The 18,593-nt window shown below is 37.1% G+C and overlaps 1 protein-coding gene across 4 annotated transcripts in view; it reads left to right on the top strand.

The window, feature by feature from the left end:
- The window catches only part of LOC136831188 (carbohydrate sulfotransferase 11-like), a 139,346-nt gene that overhangs the window by 92,391 nt on the left and 28,362 nt on the right, over positions 1 to 18,593 (top strand). For all 4 annotated transcript variants that reach the window (XR_010850795.1, XM_067091184.1, XM_067091194.1 and 1 more), the window contains exon 2: positions 10,905 to 13,358. Coding sequence is in view for 3 of the 4 variants with exons in the window: in XM_067091184.1 (XP_066947285.1) it covers positions 13,214 to 13,358 (145 nt within the window). In the remaining variant the exon portion in view is untranslated. The remainder of the gene's footprint in view (positions 1 to 10,904; positions 13,359 to 18,593) is intronic.

The raw sequence follows: 18,593 nt of genomic DNA, 5'->3' as shown, positions 1-18,593 counted from the left end.
CCAGACCTCCTGAAAATCATACTTTTGACTTTCTGAGTTTTGTTGGGGTTCAGTTTATTCTCTCCCCCCCCGCCCCCGCCTCTACCTCTCCGCATAAGTTGCCTATTCAGTAATTTTAACTAAGTCTCTGCTGAGAGGATCGGCATCCACAGGTCTACAATGAGATGTGATATACAATGTGCAGTATTTGGTGGACCAAGAACACTACCCTTGGGAACGCCCAAAATAATTATCCTGTATTAGTACCCATGAAGAACAACTCATTGTAGTCTAATGATTAAGAATTTAAAATAAGACTACCAATTGTTTTGATAATTAATGCGGTTCAAGCAACAGTCAATAATAAGCACTTCTTGACCATATTTTTAAGGACTTCTGTAAAGAACTGGAAACATCACAGACACTCGGGCATGCAGAAGCAAAACTGTAGATCAGAGAGATGATGATTGTATTGATTAATTCCACGTTATTGCGGATAGCAACATTACATCTCGTAGATTTTAGCTTGACGGACAAACTGAACTTAATTTTATGCATTTCTCGTGTGAATTGGCAATGTAGTTGCGTCTAATTTTAGAAATTGTTAACCATTGTAAATTTCCTCCCACGAATTTCCCAAGTAAATGGTTGGATCTAAACCGTGAAAGACTTACAACAAGCAAAAAAGGCGCCGATGTTTCTTCGGCGCAATCGAGTGTTCTGTACAGCGCATAATCAAGGCCACCGAAAATAGATCTATATTTCGGTGGTCTCGGTGCAATGCTGTATGAGCAACGGCCCATGAATCTTTAACCACGGCCCGGTGGTGGCCTGTCCTACATCGTTGCCAGATGCACTATCATGGCTGACTGGAACCCGAAATAAAATAAAACTACTGAGGCTAGAGGGTTGCAATTTGGTATGTCTGATGATTGGAGGGTGGATGATCAACATACCAATTTGCAGCCCTCTAGCCTCGGTAGTTTTTAAGATCTGAGGGCAGACAGCAAAAAGTGCGGACCGACGGACAAGACCGGCACAATAGTTTTCTTTTACAGAAAACTAAAAATAAATTCTATTTCTAATGAGTAAGACCTTCTGGTAAAAATTCCCCCTCTTAATTTCATTAGGTTTTCCGCCTCTTCAGTTGTTAAAGTCATGAAGTGACGCACTTTACACTAGTTTATTATTCTCATTATTCTCTTTGTGCACGCATTCTTCATAACGAAGCTGAGGATATCATTAACCTGCTTAACAAGCTCCAGAGAACAGAATGTCCTGAAGTGTAAAGAGAGAAAATGAAACTAGATCTGTAGTTCCTTCCCCATTGATTTCCGGTGGGAGCGCTTACCTGCAGTGACCTCCATCTTTTATTACATTATTACATCGGCTGCCCTCTGTGATATTAATGTGTTATGGCAGAGCTTTTCACAGACACCTCTCTCTCTCTCTCTCTCTAACTGATAACTCCTGGAAATACATGGAAATAAATGGAACTACATATTTCCAGAGTCCCTTACTCTTTTCTGTTGTGCGTTTTTCAGCTTTCACTGAAGTTTGGTGAAGTTTTGCTGACTTTAATTAGATACTATGTGATTTACGACTCCAAATGAACAGAAGCAAGTATGTACGGTAAATCTCCCGGTAGCTTGTCAATTTATTTTAACTCGTAAGTAATTGAAAAGTTAATAATTTCAAAGTTCGTATCTTCTAAAGTCAGTTGAAGTTCTTTGGACAAAAAATAAAATACTATAGACCAGTGGTTCTTAACCTTTTTATTACCACGCCCCCTTTAAGAGTTGGTTCTTCCCTCCATGCCCCCCTTGCATCTGTAAGTAAAATTCTATCCCAGATTGAAAGGAAAATAAAAAAAAAGTAGCGAGAGAAGGGGTTTCGAGGGATAGGGAGGGAGGTAAATAATTACAAAACATGGTAAGCCCAACGAGCCTCCCAGATTCAAAGGAAAATAAAAAAAAAAAAGTAGAAAGAGAAGGGGATTCGAGGGATAGGGAGGGAGATAAATAATTACAAAACATGGTAAGCCCAACGAGCCTCCCCTGGAATTGGAGGGCCCCCCCCCCCCAAGGGCAAGCACCACTGCTATAGAATGTATCTTACCTTCAGGTTTATCAATTAAGGTTTGGAGTCACTTTTACTCATGATGAAAAATAAGTGTAAGATTTGCATACCTATTTTTCATCGATATAAAATTGACTCCAAACTTGTGTTATCAGCAGAGCGATAACGTTTTTATATTTTATTTCTACGAAGAGTTAAAAGTTACTCCGTAACTTAATTGATGAATTTTACAATGTGAAATATTCTCAAGTACTTTGTTTTCGGTCCCAAGATTCTCAACTGATCTCTGATGACAACACGAGAGTTCTTATCGATGACGCAATCATTGTCCCAACATCATCCAAGAAAGATGTGACTTCTCTCGGCCAAGGATAGCAACAATAAACTCTCTCTCTCTCTCTCTCTCTCTCTCTCTCTCTCTCTCTCTCTCTCTCTCTCTCTCTTCCTTGTGAGAGGTTCTTGGACTGTCTTCGCCTCGGTCCTCCCAAACCACTCGCCAATGTCTTTCTAATTCAAAATCAATAGCAGAGTCTCTCTCTCTCTCTCTCTCTCTCTCTCTCTCTCTCTCTCTCTCTCTCTCTCTCTCTCTCTCTCTCTGTCGCTACCTCTTTATACTTATGTATATAAAAGTTTCTAACGAATTTTATGAACTGATAAGGACAGTGGTGTTAGGAACATCTTCAGTATTGTATCATTTTTCCTCTCTCTCTCTCTCTCTCTCTCTCTCTCTCTCTCTCTCTCTCTCTCTCTCTCTCTCTCTCTCTCTCTCTCTCTCTCTCTTTACATGAAAAGTTCTAATAAATCTTGTATTATATGATAAGGACAGTGGTTTTATGGAACATCTCCAGTTCGTTCTCTCTCGCTCTCTCTCTCTCTCTCTCTCTCTCTCTCTCTCTCTCTCTCTCTCTCTCTCTCTCTCTCAGTATGAGAAGTTCTAACAAATTTTGTAATTCAAGGTAAGAGAAGTAGTGTTTGGAACGTCCTCTCTCTCTCTCTCTCTCTCTCTCTCTCTCTCTCTCTCTCTCTCTCTCTCTCTCTCTCTCTCTCTCTTACATGAAAAGTTCTAATAAATCTTGTATTATATGATAAGGACAATGGTTTTATGGAACATCTCCAGTTCGTTCTCTCTCTCTCTCTCTCTCTCTCTCTCTCTCTCTCTCTCTCTCTCTCTCCAGTATGAGAAGTTCTAACAAATTTTGTAATTCAAGGTAAGAGAAGTAGTGTTTGGTACGTCCTCTCTCTCTCTCTCTCTCTCTCTCTCTCTCTCTCTCTCTCTCTCTCTCTCTCTCTCTCTCATTGGGGCTTTTGAAATAAACATGAAAGATTGTTAATGCTTTCCGGAAGTGGATGATTGCCAATCTTTCAGTCGAGAAGATAGGATGCCTGGTCCGTGTTTCCCCAATCTCGTGTGGTTAGTCTTGAAATAGAAAAAGTGATCATTATTGCTTATAGAATTATTTTATGTTTTTAGGCGGCAGTACAACCATTTGTGCAAACAAATTCATAGCTCGTTGTTGAACATAAAATTGCATTTAATTTCCGGAGAGTTACACGGATTAAGAATGATTTATGGCTAATGTTTGACCCCGAGTGCAATAAAAGTACATAATGATATCCCCCCCATTAATTTTACGATGTTTCAAGCCTTTGTTCTGACATTGATATAGTACGCTGTTCTATTATGAGTTAGACTTAACTGCAACAATAATCCATTACGGGGAATGATGACGTAATGAAGACCAAAGCGGATTGTAAATTTTCTCTTCTTTGATAAAGTTTTCCTGTTAGAAATCAGGGTCTGTTGCCGCGTAGGTTGCAGTATTACAAGCGCAGTGCTCTCTCTCTCTCTCTCTCTCTCTCTCTCTCTCTCTCTCTCTCTCTCTCTCTCTCTCTCTAGACGCGTTCCCCGCCCGCTCCAAATTTCATACATAATTCATCGGTTGTTTTGAGTGTATGAAAATGTTATTTAATCTGGTAATGCAGGTGAATAGCTAATGGCGCGTCCAGGGAACCCACTCCTTCCTTCCAACATGACCTCTTCCGTTTGCCTTCTCCTTTAGGCTATGGACCGAGACTTCAAAGGACTTATAAATGATTCTCGTCATGCGAAACTGAACCGCGCAGAAGTAGCGTAGAGCTGATTCTGCTCTCGTGGCGGAAGGAGGAAGCGGTCAAAGGTGCATCGCAGCTCAAATAGGGGCCACTTCACGGCCCCCCCAGGTAACACGTCTTAATTTCAAGCGGACGCCATTATCGTCACCTATTTACACTTAAAGCTGACGACCCAACCCTGCAAGAGCCACTAGTCTTCGAGCAAACCAGGCAGAGGGGTCGTATTTCCCAATGCCTGTCACCATATGCAGATTCCTGATTCCTGATTCCTGATTCCTCTGACCTTCCTTTTCCTTCTTGCCGTAAGTCTCTCTTGACCTGAGACTTTGTTGACAACAGGAAAAGGACCCAGTCCATCGGCTCTCGCAGGAGAATAAAATGTTCTTCCTATTTTGGATTTACGAGTATTTGACGTTTTTCAGTTTTCTGTGAAAGAAAACTGTTGTGCCGGCTTTGTCTGTCCGTCCGCACGATTTTCTGTCCGCATGATGTTCCGTCCGCACTATTTCTGTCCGCCCTCAGCTCTTAAAAACTACTGAGGCTGGATGGCTGCAAATTGGTTTGTGGATCATCCACCCTCCAGTCATCAAACATACCAAATTGCAGCCCTCTAGCCTCTGTAGTTTTTATTTGATTTAATGGTTAAACTTAGCCATAATCGTGCTTCTGGCAACGATATAGGCTAGGCCACCACCGAGCCGTGGTTAAAGTTTCATGGATCGTGTCTCATACAACATTATATCGAGACTACCGAAGGATAGATCTATTTTCGGTGGCCTTGATTATAGTACGCTGTAGCGGCTGTTCAGAAAACTCGATTGCGCCGAAGAAACTTCGGCGCCTTTTTTACTTGTTTATTCTGGCACGAGGTCGCGTCTGTACCTTTGATGCGGTAGTTAGAAGGGAAATGGTTTCAGTTGATAATTTTCAAAGGTTTGATGTCCTGGTCGGCATTTTTTTTGTCTCTCGCTTTTGGCATTAATTTTAATCAAGTGTCTTTTGTCGTTTCTTGAACATATTGGTGACATTTCGTAGATTAAAAAAAAAATAATAATAATAAAAAATAGAAAAAAAAGAGCGAAGCTGGATTTCTACTGCCCATACCGCAAGCAGCCATTATAGCCTTCTTGAATTCGCCAGAGGTCTACAGCGAAAGTCACTTAATGGTGCACCTTATTAATCTTATGTCCCTTGATACATTGATCCCTCTGCTGAATAGTTCGTAATTCCCTACAATTATGAATTTTGAAATTCAGTTATGAAGTTAGCAGGAGTTAAGAACAATGCCTATTTGTAGTGACGTCAACCTCTCTCCAGCTTCGTGGTTTGATGTTGAATGGAAAAAATCAAGTCACAGAAGAGATCGAAGTGGAATTGAAGTTTTCCTTTCGAGTTGTTGGGTAGTTTTTGAGTTTTCGAACCGAAGACAGGGCTATTTTCTTCAGTTACATGATCAATAAGTGTTCGTTCGTCTGCCGGGCGCCAAATGGTTTTATAAAATTTCTTTATTAACTGCAGAATGTAATTATTGCAGTTCTCAATTCTACCCGATTATCCTAATTTGCTTGTTACCATTCGTTTCTTTTCTTCCCCTTTTGAAACAAAATCGTTATTTGGATCATTTATTGTTTCCATTTCATAGGTTTTTGAATATTATTTATTTAATTTCTTTACTTGCATGTGTATTTATCATTCAGAGAAATAATTTTCTTCTGAAACACCTGCATTGTACAATCCACTACTCCGAGGATCGTTGCCAAGACCACTGCACATTGAAATCCATTACGCAAACATTGTTTATCTCTTCAATGATAGGATTGCATCGATTTTCTCTTCTTGCTATTGACCTGTTCTTTGTTCCGAGCATCAGTCTACGTATATTACACCCCCGCGTAGGCGTCAGAAGTGTAGCTCGACACTTGACACTCTTAAAAGTGAGTGATGGTGTGTACATAACGATTTCTTTTTATTGACTCTCGCATTCGTCGTGGTTTTTTAATGGAAGGTCATTGCCAAACCCGTTGCCGTAAAAGATAAGTTTTTGTGAATAGTTAAGCAGCGGAACGCAATATTGCGCTGTTTTGCAGTATGGATTTAGTGGTAAAGTGCACAGCAGGATGAATTATTGACAATCCATTTTAAGCGTTTCGAACGTAAGTACATACCACACACTCACACACAAATTTATATATATATATATGTGCGTGTGTATATATATATTTATTTATGTATCTATTATATTTATAATACACACACATTATATATATATATATATATATATATATATATATATATATATATATATAAAGACAAAATCCACGAAGGAAAGAGAAACATTGAGTGCTCACAGCACTCCAGAGAAATGCAGAGTGCTGCAGGGCCTTTGACTGTCGTCCTTTACTTAGCCAAGTAAAGGACGACAGTCGAAAGGCCTCGCAGCACTCCAGTGTTTCTCTTTCCTTCGTGGATTTTGTCTTTATTTATATATATTCATCACGTTCCATATTTTCGTGATTCAGTTGTACATATATACATATACATATAATATATATATATATATATATATATATATATATATATATATATATATATATATGTATATATATATGTATATATATATATATATATATATATATATATATATATATATATATATATATATATATATATATATATATATATATATATATATATATATATATATATATATATATATATATATATATATATATATATATATATATATATATATATATATATATATATATATATATATATATATATATATATATATATATATATATATATATATATATATATATATATATGGGTTTATGTATGCATGCTTGTAACTTCTATCACGGGAATTAAAACATAATATAAGATAGAAAAGAGAATATGGCCACTTGGGAAGTACAAGATCGTTCGCCTTTGCTCTAAGGCATTCTCAAGCAAACTGCATACGCAAAAAGATTGCAAAGAAGTCTGTTTTACCAAGAAGAAATTAAAGGAATGTGAAATAATTTTTATCCATGCAAATGCATATCTTAGTATTTGAGGTTGATCGTTTGATAAGGATCTGCTGCCCTGCATTGACCCAGGGACTGGATTAGCCGAGGAGAATCTAAGGACACTGCAACAAGAATCAGTTATAAAATCCTTACTTTTCCTTATCACTCTCATTGCAGCATCGAAAACGTAATTTTCGCAGGGACATTGAAGAGATAACAGGGTTGTTTCATAATTGTCTTGAAAAATAATTTACAAAAGTTGGGATGTTTGCTGCTTGTTGCTTGTCTGTGTATATCAGATTGACATTGGAAAGTATCGTGTTTTGAAACAGCAAGCACCCATGTTAATTAAGCTAGTGGACTGTGGTTCCTAATCTGCGTGGTGACTTTGCTGAAGGCGTAGTATGCTGTAAGGCTCTCGTTTATATTAAAAAAACCACTGTATTCCATTTTTATGAATTAGGTTCCAGTCTCTTCCTCACCTTGCATGTCTGACAAACGTTAAATTCAGAATGTCGTCAGCGTCCTTCAGAGAAATAATTTGCAATCGTTTCTCTAAGTTCAAGGTCAACATTGAATACTGCCATGTTGCGAACTTGCGACATCAGAGTAAGTCAGAATGTAGCGTGTTTGTATTATTTAATAGTATTTGGTCCCTTTCTTTTCTCTACATCCTTTTTCTTAACAATAGGTGCGATCAGAACTTCAATTTGATTTTCGGCGATGATGGTAATATCTAATAATCAGAATTCGACGCTTTCAAAAGTATTGTTTAACAATTTCAGGCCGTAAGGGTCTTTAGCAACGTGGAACGGGCCAGTAACAGGTGCAGTCGAATATATTGTGTTAGCTGTCAGAAAGACGTTTTCGGATATTTGAGTATAATGTCTTCGAAGTTGCTTTGGAAAAGCTTAGCTACTCCTTAATCTAAGATGAGGAATGACACAGGACATTTTGGAGAGAGAGAGAGAGAGAGAGAGAGAGAGAGAGAGAGAGAGAATGTGTTGACAGGTAGGAAAGCATATTGGCAGTACAGTAAATCCTATGACGTCAAGCACATAGCAGTAGCAAACAGAAAACTAATTTTTTTTTTTTGTTTGTGGTTAAAATAAGAACTGGCGCATTGTGGTCGACCATCAAAGAAGAAAGCGAAAATAAAAAGCATCGGGATCTATATTTGGTACTGGACCCTAATTCAACAGTTAACAACTCATGCTATGTTATCGATCGAGCGTGATTTTCGCTTGTGGCGACAATGCAAGCACGGGAACAGCCGTGGAAAAAAAAAAATCTTTATCATCCTTTGATTAGTTTTAACATTGTTCATTCGGCTGTTTATGTAGCACCTGTGTTTAGCTGTCATTTTACCTGGGACACTTTCCCTTTTAAGGCTTTCTTACCATCTCCGATTTCCTTGTTTGTAAACTCACCGGTTATTTATGACGCAATGCATCATAATGACGGTCAAGATAATGGCTTCCAGTAAACGCTCCATTCAATTTTGGTAAATGAAATTCAGGGTACAGTTTTTCAAGTGCTCGGAGCAATGTTTTTTTTGCCTGAGAAATACAGTTTTTTCGTACAGTTTCGTTGGTGTTACGAATGCTTCTATACTGGATTCTGGTTTTACTATTTTTCTTCCTGTTCAACCTTCCCCCTCACCTTCAAAAAAGCAACAAACAGAGCCTATGGATTTCCAACAGAAAATCAGTAAAAAAAAATTAATAATAATAATAATAAGAAAATAAAAAATATATACCAGAAAATTCTGATTTCAACATGGATACATCTAAACTTAACCTTCCTTTAGTTTAACCTAAATTAGAACTCTGGATCATAACCTGACCCGGGTGTGGCCCCTCGCCCCCCCTTTCTCTCTCTCTCTCTCTCTCTCTCTCTCTCTCTCTCTCTCTCTCTCTCTCTCTCTCTCTCTCTGCCACGACCTACCCTAACCCTGGAACACCGTAAATCAAACAGATCTGGAACCACACATCGTGATGATTGTAATTCATTTATTCTCGAATATCGTGCTTAGTAATACTTGCTAAGATAAGGACATCAAACAGACCTTTAAAGTCTTTAAATGTTCAACACCCACAGGATTCCATGTCTGATAAAGTAAGAAATAAAGCAAGAATCCGCATTGCGTGTACTAACGAAATTTAGACCAGTGTTGTAGCAGTTTTTTTTTTTTTACCGCAAAGTAACAGTAATGCCATTTTGCTTTTTGAAATATTCAAAATCTTTATCGCCTATTTATGAAGTTCTCTCTTTTTATTTATTTTGAGTGCTCTTGTACGTTTTGGTACAATCGTTGCTTTGAATTTGTTAACTTGAGAAATCGAGTTTTTCTCTGTATGTGTGTTCCAGGATTACTCTTTGTTTCATACTGAATGGTCAAGAAAAGTCTGTAACTTTATCCTATATATATATATATATATATATATATATATATATATATATATATATATATATATATATATATATATATATATATATATATATATGTGTGTGTGTGTGTGTGTGTGTGTGTGTGTGGGGTATATATATATATATATATATATATATATATATATATATATATATATATATATATATATATATATATATATATATATATATATACTGTATATAAACACACATATATATGCGCAGGAAGAGTTGCAGCGCAAAGTAACTCATTTTATGTGTTACTTTTGGAGTTAATTATTCAATATCCTTTTCAGAGTGTTTCACGATCTTGCAGTATTTGTAGGGGAAGTTAGAATTATCTTCGTGGTAGACATAATTACTTCTTTCGACAGGTCATAATCCCATGTGAAAATAGTTAAGTCTTCCAAATCCCAATCTTTTGTTTGACAGTAACAGTAGAATTAATTACTGAACGGCAGAAGTATTAGGTCAAAGAAAATCCCTGATTATGGATTGAATTGTAGCAGCTACTTAGTTACTGAATCCTTATCACTAGAAATCCATTGATAATGATGATATACAGCAAGCGGTTGATGGCTAAGATATGCGAGGTGGAAAAGTTATGATTGTTGAATAATTATGATATATTTGATACATGCACCCATATACATATATATATATATATATATATATATATATATATATATATATATATATATATATATATATGACCAGTGTTTATATAATATATATATAATATATATATATATATATATATATATATATATATATATATATATATATATATATATATACATAAACACTGGCCACGTGTCATAGGCATTGGGACCTGTCCCCATTGGCTGTCGGCCTAAGAAACAGGAGATCAGCGCCTGCCCTATGAGCCTAAAGAGACCCAGGAGAACTTTAACTAATATATATATATATATATATATATATATATATATATATATATATATATATATATATATATATATATATATATATCAGTAGGTTAATGACAAAATATGTCATTATCTTTATGTCCTGCTAGGAAAAGTGTTTTTATAATAACTTTACAAGTATTTCTAATTAAGTGAGAATGAAATGTTCACAAACAATAATGAAATTAACCAAAATGTTTCTCTCAGTGAAATTAATCTTCATGTTTTTTTCTGGGTTTGATAGTCTAGTTACAAAAAACATAGGTGTCACGCCACTAATTACTACAGTAACATATCTTTTTGATAGAAAGTTTCCCTCTCGGAGGCCTTCTGAACTGTCATTCATTCATGTTTTTTCCTTTTGCAGGTACATTACTCCATGACAAGCAACGTCAACGACTGCGTCAGACATGAATCGGCTCAGCAACTATACTTTCTAGTGAAACAGATAAACCCCCATTTTTTTCTGGAGATGGAGAAGTAATTTTTTCCCAGAACAAATGTTTATACAATGCCAGGACAGAACACAAGAGTGGCACCTTCTCTGATTTGACAGTGGACCTTTCCTATGTCCTGCTCTAGCCTCTTGATCGTACCACATCTTCAAGAAATTATGTTGTTGAGCAAGTCAACCTTCCTCTGGAATGAGCTGCTGATGTCAAAGACTGGACAGAAATATAAGCCTGATTACAGGAACAGTTCAGAGAAGAATTACCAAGCTTTATGTGCAAAAGAGCTTCGAACTTGAGATTAATTCCTGGGTCTTTTGTCCTCGTGTGACGAACCGAACGCAGATGAGGTCGGCACAGGAGAAATGAAAGTCAGAAGTACTCGCCAGAAGATACTGTTATGACTTCATAGAGAGATAGCTCTCTCTCTCTCCCCCTCCTCCTGTCTGTATTTATGTGACCTTCTTCCCCTCGAACCATCTCCCCCTCAACCATTTTGTAAGCAGGACCTGCACACTCAGTGACTCCTCCTCCAAAGGGCTTCCTTAGATAATCTCTCGCATTTAAGCGTCACAAGAATAGTATTCATCAGGGTCATCTTTCTATCGAATATCCCCATCATCTCCCAAAAGAAATTCAGTCTTTGCTGTAAGTTACGAGCAGCTCTTTTATTGATCTTCTGCCACGATCTATTTTGTACTCTTTACACTATTTTTGTAACGAAAAGAAAAATCTGAAAAAATCATATTTTACCCACGTAATTCAAACATTCAATTGCTGCCGTACTTATTCCATAAACAACAACTTTTTGAAAAAGATTCGCGCATTTTGACAAACCCTAATATTTTCACCGAAGAGTAAATCGCCGTGTTTCCATTTGAATAACTTTTACTGAAGATTTGCTAGCAGTCTTTGTTGTGGATGATTGAAAGACCTAGGAAGACTCCTTCGGCAAAAATAGTTGGTGCAGTTTGTTGGCCTCATGCTGTTCACTACAGAGACCAGTCATCACCTTAAATGATAGGCAATAAAAGAAATAAAACTTCAATATTATAACATTTGATGTAAAAAAAAAATACTCTCAACATATCAAGAATTGTTGGTCTTCTTCGTTTCTCAGCTTGTTTCCTATCAATCATCATCCGTCCTTCACTTGAACTTATAGCAGGTAATTGAAAGTACTTACAGCTCATTAGGTGAAACGGGAACGGAGGCGAGTTCCATCTTCTCGGTTCAACCCTGGCACTGTGATGATTTGAAATCTTTTTCTTTTTTCTCCTCTTGGAAAATTGAAATTCCAAATACGTATTATACGTTCCTGATTTCTTGATTAACAATATGTGTTGAAAGGCACTTCTGAATGTGCTGTTTGTACTCGTACTAACCAAAGCAAGGAGGAAATAAATTATCAGACATTGGAGGTCCCGGGTAAATTTTTTGTTTATTTCTGGCTTCAATCAAGTGATAAAAGAAACCGACTTATAACTGACGTGAAAACAGTCTATATGTAATGATTTTGCATTAAAACGACCTGCTGGTGAAGGCAGACATTCAATTGTTAACTTTTTCATTGATTTAGATAACACTTACGACTAGTGTAGCCTTACAGAGTAGCAGCAATGGTTGCTAGAGAGCCTTACTAACTGTTATTGTTATGTCTTTATATACTGTAGAAACAACTGTGATCATAGTATTATCATTAGGACCTCTTGGATACCTCGTGACTGAGATGATAGATGCTTTAGTTATAATCAGTAAGCATCGTTGAAGTCACACCTGGCGCCAGATTCTGTGCTAAGCAGCAACAACACCTGAGAGAACAGATGCAACACAATCCTTGCTAGTAGCAACAACAGTTCCCATCAAGAAAGAGACTTCGTGTAAGGAGCAGACCTTTCTCATTCATCAGTCATGAGAATCTTGATCTTTTGGTCTCCTTCAATCGCAAAAATAAGTCACTGACAGCTATTCAGTAGCTCAGCATAACATGTTAGCAGAGAGATCTCACACAAGAGGAAGTCAATGTCATAGATACCCAAGAAGAAAGATCATCGACCTCAAGCTTGTGATCACATGGCTTTGAGCTTCTTTTCCCATCCCCCTATACCATTGCCTTATCAGTACCTTTGAATATCACTTCTTCCTTCAGCAGCAGCAGGGAAGAGAAAGGACATTGCATTCTCCTTTTACGTCTCTCCTTGCTTGTTAGTACCATCTTTCCCACCAAATGAAAAGGGAGGGATTTGGGACAATGTTCGAGAAGGAGTCTATTGTAAGGCTCATCCTGGTTGGACTCACAGTACCGTCACTCGTCTGTTACGTCCTTATGGTAGCAGATACTAATACGTCTAAATACCACCCATCACCTACAGGTAAACTAATCTCATTTCTTTTGGATATTTTTCGTATCTGCTTCGGTGCACAAGTAGTCATATAGTCTCTTATTAGAGTATGGTGTTCATGCAAAATAAAGAAAGGAAGGAAAGGGACTGTTTACTTCAACAGCAGGCTCTTTTCTTTTGGTAAACCTAAAATTTTCTTTCGATTATCTGCATTGCCATTAGATTTTGCCTTTATTATTTTTACCATTATTAATGATACTTGAAAACACTTGAATATAGATACAGTGTAGTTCTTATTACCTAAACATAGCTCTAACGGTTTAAACAGCATGTTTTTACCTTAAACAAAAGCAAAAAGTTTACCACTTTGTAGGATGTATTTGCCATATCTGTCTGTCTTTGGAATATTCCCCTCATTGGGGAGCGTCTTTTTTTCCTTTCTTGACAGGGTTAAATTAAAGGAAATATGTCAAATGTCCCAGACCACCTCGTCTTTTCTAGGCACTATCTCCTAACAGTAAGCAGGCCCTCTTGTCTCATTTATACAGGAACTCTCCCCAAATGAGAAAGCCCTTCCTCCCCTTACACAGCCATGCAACACCCAAATGAACACCACATAACTTTACTCTGTGGGGATGAACGGCCTTTGGATTGTTTGGTTTGATGGCTGTTTCATTTCTTTAATTGCCTAACTGTAACCCTCTTCTTTTGTCAATGCCAGCAAGCTCTGTCATTCTCGACCCAACCACAGTTTTTCCTGATTCATAGAAACTTCCCTCTTTTCAAGAAACTGATCTATAGCTTTTTTGGAGTTAGGCCACAACTTCTTCCCTTTATTTCCTTTTGATCTGTACTGTACTTACGCTTTCATGAAGTTTCCCATCACAAAAGGAAAAATATATGAGGAGGATGAGAGGACAGATATTTCAGTGATTCCTAATGATTTTTTTTATGACAAGCAACTTGTCTAGTAGGCAGGCTGCACAGGTATTTTATCTCAAGAGGTACATAACATTTCAGTCCTAAATTTCGTAAATCATTGTAAATTTCCTAAATCATTCAATCTCCCCAGAAAAAGATGTAGATCCAGAAACATATCATTTATCAAAATTTCCCAACCTTTAAACCATAAATCTAAAACAATGAATGAGGTACCTTGGAGACAACATAAATAACATCCAGCACAAGTGACCTAATGAAGTTAGCTAGAGGGTAAAATAAACCACTTTTCATATTGCTCTCTATATATATTCAATTTTATATCCATTATTGTGAAAATTAAAAGCGTAATAGTGATGGAAGATCTGCATTTTTTCTTTGTATTTTCTACCTCTAAAAATATTAGCCTAGTGATCCCTTTGCTCAGAGAAATTCTGACAGTAGGTAATGGTACTTTTAAGATGTCAGTAGTACTGTGCTGCATTTAAGGAAAATAGTTTTAGAAGGTCTTGTAAAGTCCCTGATATTTCAGAAGATTTTGCGTGCAAATCTTAATTGTATAAATCTTTGGATGTAGACAATTTGTTTTGATTTTCATTTACTGCATTAGGTTCCCTGATTTTTATTTTCTTAAAGTATTAAATAAGAATGATGATGGCTTCCTTTCTGCATTTCATGAGAAGATAAACGCAGTCTGAAAAAGCAAAAAGCATGTAATTGGCAACAGGTGCAGAAGTTTTGGTCTAGTCATTAGGATGGTCTTCTCCCTCATGAGAGGATCTGGGTTTTGATTGCAAGCCGGGACAAATGATATGGGCATGTTATGTTAAAACCCATTGTATATATTTTGACCCAAGAAGTAAGTTATATAAATTTCATAGTAGTTAGCTGAATGCAGTGGGTTGCAGCTGGGGATAAAAAAAAAAGGATATATGACTATCAAACTCATCCCAAAATATTAGCTGGAAATTGCAAGGGAGACCTTTCAGGACCCACCCCTTTAGGCGAAACAAGTTGCTTTATTGTACATAGTATAACATAATTAAAAGAATATGGTTTATGTTGACAGCAATCTGCATGGAAATTAAGTTCTTCTCTATTTAAAATCCAAATTGCAAACAGATTGTGTGATCATATCTTGCAAGAATTGACACTTCAATAAATGAAATTTTTCAGATACTGAGTGCTGTATATTTTGCTGGCAGTTCACTTTCTCCTCAAAGCTTTTCTTAAATACTAATCTTCAGATACACTTTGGATCAAAGCTTTGCAGTTTTTACTGGCAGCTTTCAGTGTGTTTTCATGATCTTACTAAAAAAGAAAGCATTGAATATATCCTTTAGTAACGAGTGCTGCTATTTTAGAATAATCACTAAAGTAACCACGTTTTAAAGGAAATATAAATATGCTGTAATGCTCAGGCATGTTGGTCAAACAGAATGCCATTAGCCATTAGCCCAGGGCGATGTTCACCTTACTTGGGATTTGTGTACTGCATCGGTTAGCCCCTAAGTAGTGTTTTTACTGATTTTAACCTGCAAGAGAAACTTTTGATTCCTGTATTTAACAAGAACTGTGAAATACATTTATTGATAAATGAGTCCCAGTCATAGTATAGAATGAAACTGTGCAACTACAGCAGTCATAGCATTTTTAGCTAGAGCTTTAGTTTACATTACCTTGTAGGTGTTAGGGTTAGTTTCACTCGTGATGAAATCCACCTTTAGGAATGAGTCCCTGTGCAGAATTGACTTGCAGTTGTGTTATTTGATGAAGTCACCCAGCCAACCTTGAACTCATCATTTAAATTTGGTGAACCTAACATCCCTAATTTCAGCAGTGCAGTCCCTGGGCTCAGCACTTAGAGAAGAGGAGGTATACAGTAGCATTCCTTTTTTCATAAATAAGAAGGGAAAAGATAGTGTAAATATTTTTGTTATCTTAGGAAAAAAAAAGATATGAAAATGCTTGTTATTTAATATAAGTAACATATTGATTTTGTTCATAAATGTTCATATTTTCACTCTTGTTTTGAAAATGCAGAAGATAAAGTAAAATGTAAATACTGTATTATCTTAACCTTTTTATTATAATGGAAGTGGTTCTGAGATTTAATTATGTACATCCCAGCTTAAACTACATTAAAATCATTTTTAAAACTATTCTGCGTCTTGCACCTATAAACCATTGTTTTACATAACCCTTTGCTTTGGGTTCAAAGTGTGTTAGTGCATACTGTACCACGTCTATTGAAGAATAAAATTTGTTTATGCTCGGTGGTGAAAAAACCCACCTTGGTAAAGTTGAACACTTTTCTCTCTCAGTAGTTCCCATGATTGTGAAGCTTCACTACAGAGAGATATCTGTTCCTAGACAGAGGCGGGGAGAGGGGACCGTAGAATAAAAACAAGGCTGTGGTTTGTGTAAATAAAAATGTAATTCTTTTACACATCTAAATAGCCTTCTAGGCGGGAAGGCAGTTGAAGGAGTTTTAGTTTTGTGAATACTATCAAATAAAAGTTGCTCTCCCTGAACTCGTAATGTTAGCAACCTTCTTTGGAAAGTAGGATAGCTTTGAGCCTGGCGCTTAGCAAGATTATTTGTTATTATGTCTGATCTAGGAGTTGTCAGGGAAATTGAAGAGGGGTTAGCTGACTTCCCAAAGACACTAGTAGAATGCTGAAACAAACATATGAAGAGGAGGATGCTCTAAAAGACTAAAGAGAAAAAAAATCAGCATGAGATAGGAAGGTAAAAAGTAGAATCTAAGGTGCCACTGTAAAAGTGTGAGAGTTTTTCCAATGTGTCACTGATTTTAGCAACAAGAAAATTATTGGAGTAGCGGTAACTTGAGCTCAGATCTTCTGAACTCAAGTTAGAGAGAGAGAGAGAGAGAGAGAGAGAGAGAGAGAGAGAGAGAGAGAGAGAGAGAAATCCCTATCTTAACAGTAGAACCTGGAAGCTTAACAGTAGAACCTGGAAGAAACCATAAAATTGGATTGTTCTTGGGTGATGGGTTGCTGGAGGCGTGACAAGCAGAGAGGTTTATCACCTTTCTGCTTGTCACTCCTCCAGCAACCCATCACCCAAGAACAATCCAAGGAACTCGTGTCAGGGGTACGTTTTTTCCCACAGACAACATACAGCATAGTGATTCATTTATGACTTTGTACAAAGATTGGTTGGAGTATAAGCTGAGTTTAGTTCTGAGTTTGTACCATGACTTGCAAGGGATTTTGCTGAGATTCAAAAAGATTTTGAGCAGAAGTTCTGCAAGAATTTTGATGCTGGAAGTTGAATTTTCAGACCTTGAAAGGGTAAATAAGGAGTTCAAAGAATCATCTGTAAAAACAGAAAGCTAAGGATTCTCAGTACATGTGTTCTTTCATAATAGATATAGGAAACACCCCATGTGCTTAGATAGTCGGTCTACAGTTTCCAGTGAATAGTTTGACATATGGATGGAGAGAGGTGCTGTGTCGCCATGACAGATTTGGAACTGTGTCATTAAGAAGGGAGGCCTTTCTACCACTTCAAAGAGCCACTTGGGACAATGGAAGTGGTTGTGAGACTTAAATGTGGTTTGCAAGAGGCCAAATGAGCAAGGGAATAAGTTTCCAAATCACTCCAAGGATGGAAGGAGGTTGTTGAGGGAAGAATAACAAGTAGTATTTTTCAGGAAAGTATATCTTACACAGTGAAGACAGTAAAGACTCCAAGTGTTGAGATGGCTTGTCTACAGCTTTCAGTTAATAGAATGACATTTGGGTGGTAAATCAGGCTGTCACTGATATATTTTGAAGCAGGTTAATGTATTAAGGGAAGAAGACATTTTTACCATATCAAAGACCCATTCAGAACTGTGAAAATAAACAAACAAGTTGGTAAGTTTCCAAATCATTTCAAGGAAACAACATGGTCTTCAGGCATATGGTAAGAGGGAGTAGAAACAGGCCAGTACAGTATGAGCAGGTTCACGTGGGCTTCTGTCCAGTTGGAAAACAAGGGCCTAAAAGGTGAAAACCAGAGGAATGTTGTCAATTAGAAAGGGGAGCATGTGCCTCTAACAGTTGCCCTGGAAGGCTATCACACTTAATTGGACCATTTGGGTAGTTATCTGGTATGGAGGGATAAATTATGCTGATCCTAGAGACCTGCTATCATGTCTGTGGATAAGGAACCTCAGTTTCTGGAAAAGGAGTCAATGAGAGTACAAAGACTGAGAATGGTAATAAAGCGTGTTACCTTGGTAGGGCCATTGAATCAGATGGAACTAGTCAAAAAGGCCTGTAGCTGAGAATGATGTATGTAAGTCCATAGAGAACT

Source organism: Macrobrachium rosenbergii, chromosome 4 (assembly GCF_040412425.1).
Source record: "Macrobrachium rosenbergii isolate ZJJX-2024 chromosome 4, ASM4041242v1, whole genome shotgun sequence".
Lineage (NCBI taxonomy): Eukaryota > Metazoa > Arthropoda > Malacostraca > Decapoda > Palaemonidae > Macrobrachium > Macrobrachium rosenbergii.
This window is presented reverse-complemented; position numbering and strand designations above follow the sequence as displayed.